General features: G+C 46.6%; 1 protein-coding gene across 1 annotated transcript; it reads right to left on the minus strand.

Moving 5' to 3' along the window:
* Positions 1-2,528: 2,528 nt before the first annotated feature.
* LOC144098011 (uncharacterized) lies at positions 2,529-3,533 on the minus strand. Its single transcript, XM_077630583.1, has one exon. The coding sequence runs from the start codon at positions 3,531-3,533 to the stop codon at positions 2,529-2,531; it is 1,005 nt and encodes a 334-aa protein (XP_077486709.1).
* Positions 3,534-7,363: the final 3,830 nt, after the last annotated feature.

Below are 7,363 nucleotides of genomic sequence, written 5' to 3' on the forward strand. Positions count from 1 at the left end.
AAAAATTTCCCGCGTTAGGCTGTCATTATGTTTCCTAGGATGACGGTGTTAGACAACAGAGGGGTGCAAGTACCTTCTCTCCAGTGGCAGGCAAGGTTACAAGAAGACCCATTATCTCGGAACCTGTGGTGCTCACTAAGACGAGCGTTGATGCAACGTCCTGGCTTTTCACATCCGCTTGAAACCTGATAGCTGCATTAGTGATCCTTCTGTCACACTAACTGATAAAGAGGTGATGTTTTTATCCGGCCAAGATATGTAGTCTCGCGCTCGTGCTGATTGTCACCTTTGTGTGCATGATTAGCAGCTTTGTGTCGTTTTTCTTTTGGTTTTCCCTCTTGTTTGTGTTTGGCGTTCTTAGTGTTTAAGATGGTTTGACGTGAATTAAAAATCTAGTTGCGAGTCAGCGCTTGTGGTGTCCTTTCTTCGTTGTGTCCCATTGTTTTATTGCGCTGTTCAAATATGACATCCTTGTCGAACAGATGCCCTTACATCAATTCTTTCTGATAACAGTTTGTTTATCATAAGGCGTGTCGAGCAACATGCATAAGCCATTTTTATCCCTTTGAGAACAACTGAACCAATACCAATATTTTCCAACAAACAGAGTATTTCATGAGACACGCGATCGAACGCTTTTTCAAAGTCAATTTGAACCATAGCCACTTTCTTATTCAGAGCATCGCAGCACTCGAGCACGCTGCGTGCTACATGAATATTTTTAAATATGCTTCTGGTTTTTATTCCACACGTTTGGTGAGGTCCTACAATAGCCTTTATGACGTATTGCAATCGCTTAGCTAACACTTTCATCAGAATTTTATAATCAACGTTTGTTAACGTAATCGGTCTATATCCTGAAACATTTACCAGTTTGGCTGGGTCATCTGTCTTAGGAATTAAGACCGTATGGGCACTGTTAAACGAAGGTGGCAGCCTACCGACCTCAAAGCACTCCTTGAAAAGCTTGTAAAGCATAGTGGCAAGGTCATATTTAAAGCTCTTATAAAAGGCCGCACTCAAACCGTCAGGTCCCGGCGACTTTCCGGCATTCAGTTCATCAACTGCTGTCACTATTTCCTCAATACTTAATTCCTTCTGTAGTTCTTCAGTGATCTCATTTTCTAATATTGGCATAAGTGGCAAAAAGTTCTCCCGAAACCCTTCTTCACTTGGTGCTTTGCTTGCAAGCAGCTTACGGTAATGTTCCACGAATGCACTCGAAATTCCAGTTTGATCACTCAGGATTTGTCCTTTGTATTCGATAACTGAGATCTCGTTCGAGCGCGCGTATCGCTTTTCATCCGAGAGCGCTCGTTTTGTTGGCGTTTCGCCAGTAAGCCATTTTTTCGTGCGTGCTCTTTTCGCTGCCCCTCTGTACTTCTGAGCATCTAAAGCTTCTAGCCTAACTTTGACGCCCTTTATATCATGCATGAACATGCCCGGCGTTTGTTCCTCTTCGTGCCCTAAATTTGCCAGAAGCTCTCGCAGTTGCTTTTCTTCTTTTTTTTCCTCATACTTTATTATGCTTGAACGCTCAATGGCATGAAATTTCACCTCCTGCTTAAAGCGTTCCCAAGATTCAATACATCCTGCTTCACTATTATTAAACATATTCATGCTTTCCTTGACTTTTCTTAAAAATATGTAGTCTTCTATAAGCCTTGAGTTTAGCTTCCACATATCCCAGTTCATTTTTGTTTTACGCTGCTTCCTCCCAAAGTTACCGTAACTAGGCAGTGGTCACTAAAGAACACTTGCTTCACTTCATACTGCTCACAGGAAGGCGTGGCTACTTCCTTGAAAATGCGTAAAATGCACATGTTTCTGACTTTTCGTCAGGTACATTACGCCCTCTAAGCTGCACTCGTTCAGGACACTTTTCAACAAATCAGCACTCGGGTCTTTTACATTTTTTCTATTTCAACGACCTTTAGGGTCCAAAACACAATTGAAATCACCCAATAATATGAGCACTCGACTGCACTCAAGGAACGAACCTAACTGTTCAAAAAATCCGCGGCGTTCCTTTTGTACCGTAGGAGCATACAGGACAACAACCCTCACCGCGAGTGTTTCGTATGTGAAGTCAAACACGATAAACCGCCCCCTTGCGCAAGTTATTATTTGTTCCTCTACTATGCCTATGTTTCTCCTCAGGAAAATACAGCATCCCGCCGAAAAACCAGCCGCATGGCTTACACAAACATTGAATCGTGACCAAAAACCAAGCACCATGTTATCTGTTTGCTGGTCATCCTCAACTTTTGTTTCTTGAATAGCCGCGATATTTAGATCTAACTCGCCGAACAGTCGGTTCAAATGCACTTGCTTACGCTTCGAGGCAAGTCCTCGTACGTTCAGAGTGCCAACTTTTAGCGGTTTCTTCAAGTAAGCCATAGCGTACACACAGCAAACAAACAACAGTGCTTATAAGGCTCATTTCGTTCTCTCGTCGCGAGTGAGCGACGAGCACCGTGACAAGGCTAACTTGCCTTTCTTAGCTCCCTCCCCTCTCCAAAGCCTTTCTAGCCGACGAAGCTCTCGGTCCGTAGCCGGTGCCTTTTCGTAGTCACGAGGTCGCTTAATGGAAGCGACTGCCGCATCCATCGGCGCCTCGGAGTCGTGGTCGCCTGTAGTGCCCTCCCTCGTTGGCTCTTCTGGCGGCGCAGCAGCATCCGCCTTCTTGCCAGTCGTTTCTGCAGCGGGTTCACCTTGTGACTTCTCGTTGCCAGCAGGCACCTCTGGCTTCTGGAAAGCAGGGCCGTCGCTGAGTCCTGAAGGGGGCGGGGCTCCGGCGTTCTCCAGTTACTCTTGGTCCATAAGCCGGTACCGGTGGCCACACGCGCATACGTGCGGACGCATCCTTCCCGTTCGTGTCCGAAGGACCGACACAAGCTGCACCTCGGCGTGCGGCAGTCGCGTCGAATATGTCCCGTCCTCTTGCACCGTAGGCATATTGGTGGACGTCCAGGCACCACCACTAACACTTGCCCTCCGTAAAACTTGAACATGTGGGGTAAATCATCGATAGAGAGCCCCTCCTTCAGAACCATACGCACCAGCCGGGTTGTCGACTCCGCGTCTTCGAAACCCGGACTCTTCCACTGCTCACGAGTGACATCTGTCACTTCTCCGAACTCTTCAAGAGCCTTCTGCACAGACTCATTCGACACATAGAAGGGCACCCAGTGCACCGTGAAGGCCAACTCACGTTTGTTGGGTTCAATGACTGCAAAATAGCGTTCTTTAACTTCCAGTGCTCCTTTTGTCAGCAGTCGTTCCTTCGCTTTCGCAGTTTTCAGCTTCAACATCCACACATGCGACATTTGAAAGGGCCCAATGCCAGCCACGTAGAGTAGAACACCAGCAGTTTCCAATGGCTGGCGAAAATCCTGTATGCGGTAAGGCCGCCCGGCAATATCGCAGTGAAGGAAAACCGTAGTCTTCATCGCGTCTCCCGTAGGCAGCGTAGGTAAAACTATGCGATAGCCCACTGGTGGGCGTCGCTCACTGAAACCTCGGCCAGGCATGACCGATAACGAAGCGCGCTCAGAGCTTCCCATCACACGTCCGTACGCTGCGGCGGCCGGAAGCGGAATGCAGCAAACACGAACTCCTCCGACAAGCCTAATGCTTGGCTTGGCTTATATATATATATCCTCCGAAAGGAGACACATTATCTTGCCCGGTGAGGCGCTTCTTGCGCAAAAACTGTGGGCCCCCAAATTGTCGCACAATCGTCGGAGTGGTCGCGTTCGAATCTGCGGTCTATATAGAACCGAATTGTTAGTCGTAACTTGCGTCACGCGTCGGTCAGGAGTCGAACTGTCAACCAACAAATACATGGGCGTCTAAGGGAGTCGTCGGCCTTGCCAATCGGGGTCCTTTTCGGCAACTGCGCGCATGGCGCCATTGCCGGCACAATGCTATCCCGCTATCCACACGTAACGTAAATGAGAGGTGAGTGCCTTTCTGCCAGAAGTTAACATAAACGAATGGACGAAAAGGGAGAGTTTTCACTGTTCCCGGAAACGTGATTTCGAGCACTAAGTTGTTCCACGGCAGCTTGAAGTGTGTGGAAAATACGTTTACGCGGACAGTTTATTCTTCAAGAGTGAAGTGTACTTTGGACGAATTAATGTCGTATTTGCGAAAGTACAGCTTGAATACATTGCCAACATGCAAAGGACATTTGCCGAAACGCGCGCAGCTAAAAGTGTGCTTCAAATATGTTTAAAGGACTGCCCGTTTGTTAAAATAGAACTATACTTGAGACGAACTAATTTTATATTTACGAAAGTACCCTTTTAATATACTGAAAAGATGCTAAATCCGCATTCATATTTTTTCACGTGTTTGAAACGTGCTCGAAACATACTTTAAGTGGCGTATACTTCGAATAAATTAATTTCCTATTTACGAATGTACACATTTAATATATTGACAAGAAGCTAAAACTGCATTCCTATTTTTCTCGTGTTTGAAACGTGCTCAAAACATGCTTTAAGTGACGTGTACTTCGAATACGTTAATTTCCTATTTACGAAAGTACACGTTTAATATATTGACAAGATGCTAAGACTGCATTCATAATTTTTCACGTATTTGAAATGTGCACGAAGCAAGCATTAAGAGACGTATTTTTGGAAAATTTTAAAAATATATTTCGAATACCAAGCATAAAATGTCAGGAACCTATTTCCTGCATATTTTAATGCATTCATGAATACAAAATATGTTTAAAATACATTACAAATATCCCGAAGTATATTATTTTTCGCTAATGGGTACTTCGCACGCTTTACCTCGAAAGTTCGCTATCAGCTTTAAATTGAGCACGGCCGACAGCGGCGGGCATTCTGTTCGTCGACCGCCGAGCATGCTTGTTGCTACACCGCCGTCGAGTGATTCAGTCCATTGTGGGCATAGTTAGGCGAACTCAATCATGAGTGGACTCACCTGGGCTCACTCACGCTCATTTCACATCATGATCTGAGTCGTGAGTGAGTCCGTATTCACATTCAAATCATGACCTGAGTCGTAAGTCCGGACTCGCGTTAAGATCATGATCTGAGTCGTGAGTGCGCCCGGACCCACATTCACATCATGATCTGAGTCGTGAGTGAGTACTAACTCATATTCAGATCGTGATCTGAGTCATGAGTCCGGGCTCACATTCAGATGATGATCTGAGTCATTGTGAGTCCTGGCTCACTTTCAGATCATGACCTGAGTCGTCAGTACGGACTCATGTTCAGATCGAAATCTGAGCCATGAGTCCGAGGTCACATTCAGATCATTACCAGTCGCGGTCAATCCTGTCGTGTTTCCTGTGCACTCGTAATACTTATTAAGCTTCTACTCCAGATGATGACGCAAAGCAATTTCACTGTTTCCTGATATGTAATTTCTGCGGCTTTTGCACTCTAGGTTATTGAAACACGAGAAATGTTTTTTGGCCGCCGCGCATGGTCTCGGTGGATTTTACCTGTGTCTGGCTGTAACGCGCTTGCTGTAGTTCTTTTGCAGTTTCCTAATTAGCTGCAAAACGCATGCAGCGGCCTCAGATCTTTGCGTCCCCTGAGGGGCAGCCACAGGCCTCTAGGTCTCTCAGGCAGGCCTTCCTATAGGCTATCTGCACTTAAGAACTCATCGCATCACAGTGTTAGCATTCTTTTTTGCATTTTAAGTAAGTCATTAGGTCTGAACTTAACTCAGTTTTTTTACCTACAGCACCATATTTTGACATTTTTTTCTTCTTTTTTATGCATACAATGCCTCAAAACATACTCCGTCTGGACGCACGGTGCAGAAGGCTAGACCTTATCTGGAAGAAAGGAATTCATACATGCGAATGTCGAAACTAAATGCGCATTTCTTTTTTGTTTAATTATTCCGCGCCATACCCTAGTATTGGAAACACCAAAATTAGCCTTACATTTACAGCGTGACACGAAATCGACAAAGCGCTGAACCAAACGGAGAAAGGCGACATGAAGACAAGCACGAGCAAATATTTCTTGCGACCCACTTATTCGCTCACTTCTACTGTTCCTCAGTGACTGACATATCTTTAAATTTACATGGTAGGGTGCAAAGTGGCCGAAAGAAGAAAATCGATGATGTGAAAGGTGCGGGACGGTCGATGGCAGGTTTCTTTTTCTTCTGGTTAGGGATCGTTTGAATGTGCCAAGACTCGAGTAAGAGCCTTTTTTGTTAATTTCCTACGGTGCCGAGGATGATACTTTCGTCAAAGTTCATTCTACGGTGTGATTCCTCGGAATGTTCGGCTGTCCAATTGTGCTCATTTGTGAAGCCGCGAACGTCGTTTTTGTGTTGCCACATGGACAAGTTGCAGAACATTGAGCGCGGTCCAAATGAAAACCCTCGTTCGCGGACAAAATTTTCACAGTCTTGTTCGAAAAGAAAGTAGAGAGGTTCCTCTTTAGCTGCATGAAAGGAAAGTTGTTGAGAGTACACAGGAGAGAAGCCCAGAAAGCTTTCCTGTGAATATCACTTTACGGGATCCAGTGATATTCAACGCACGTACAGCGCCTTGCGAGAGAGATCACAGCATTTTCGCGTGGAGCGCTCCAAACGCAGCAGCGTGCTGGCGGTGTCGCTGTCCATGTCACCCTGAGTGCGCCGTGGCGCCTTGCTTGCTACGTGTCCCCGGAACAGGGGGATCGACTGTTTCGCTAGAGGAAGACTGCAATAAACTTCTCTTTTGAAGTTGGAGTATTACTTGGCTTGTGCGAAAACCGGGCCATAGCCGGAAAGCCGTGGCAGGCACGCGTGGCTGAAATTCCCGGCAGAGACGCCGCACGGGAGTGACGTCATCACCATTATTCCGACTTTCTCCTTCCAAGAAGGGCAGGAAGACTTCAGTGATGAATGAAAACAGGTCTGGAGGCGCCCCCCCCCCCCCTCCTCCTGCCTGGGATACAATACCCGCTCACTCAGATAACAAAACAGACCAAGCAAAGCTCACCAAAGGGTGTTGGCTCAAGGTGGCAGCGGCTGACACCCTCTGCCGCATTGGCGAGATACCACTGTCCCGCATGGCTTGATGTACATGTAAACAGTGGCGTGTCGCCTCCGCGAGATACACTAGGAAATACGATGCGCTCGTATCGTATTCATGTAAACATGGCTAGAGATCAGACAAAAGGAAAAGCACTGGCCGCCGCGCTCATTTGGCCTTCAGTTAAATCGCTCGCGTCTACATCATCAAGCGCGACAGAAAAGCGTTGTCGGAGGCCCCAGAGTTAGCAGTTCATTGCCGGTTAAGTACGCGACCAACGCAGCGAAACGTCCGAAGTGAGCTGGTGCAACGAAACAGCGTTCATCTCCCAAGTCC

This window comes from Amblyomma americanum, chromosome 7, assembly GCF_052857255.1.
Source record: "Amblyomma americanum isolate KBUSLIRL-KWMA chromosome 7, ASM5285725v1, whole genome shotgun sequence".
Lineage (NCBI taxonomy): Eukaryota > Metazoa > Arthropoda > Arachnida > Ixodida > Ixodidae > Amblyomma > Amblyomma americanum.

Coding starts and splice junctions, on each gene's coding strand:
- LOC144098011 (XM_077630583.1), bottom strand. CDS start 3,533: ATGCCTGGCCGAGGTTTCAGTGAGCGACGCCCACCAGTGGGCTATCGC.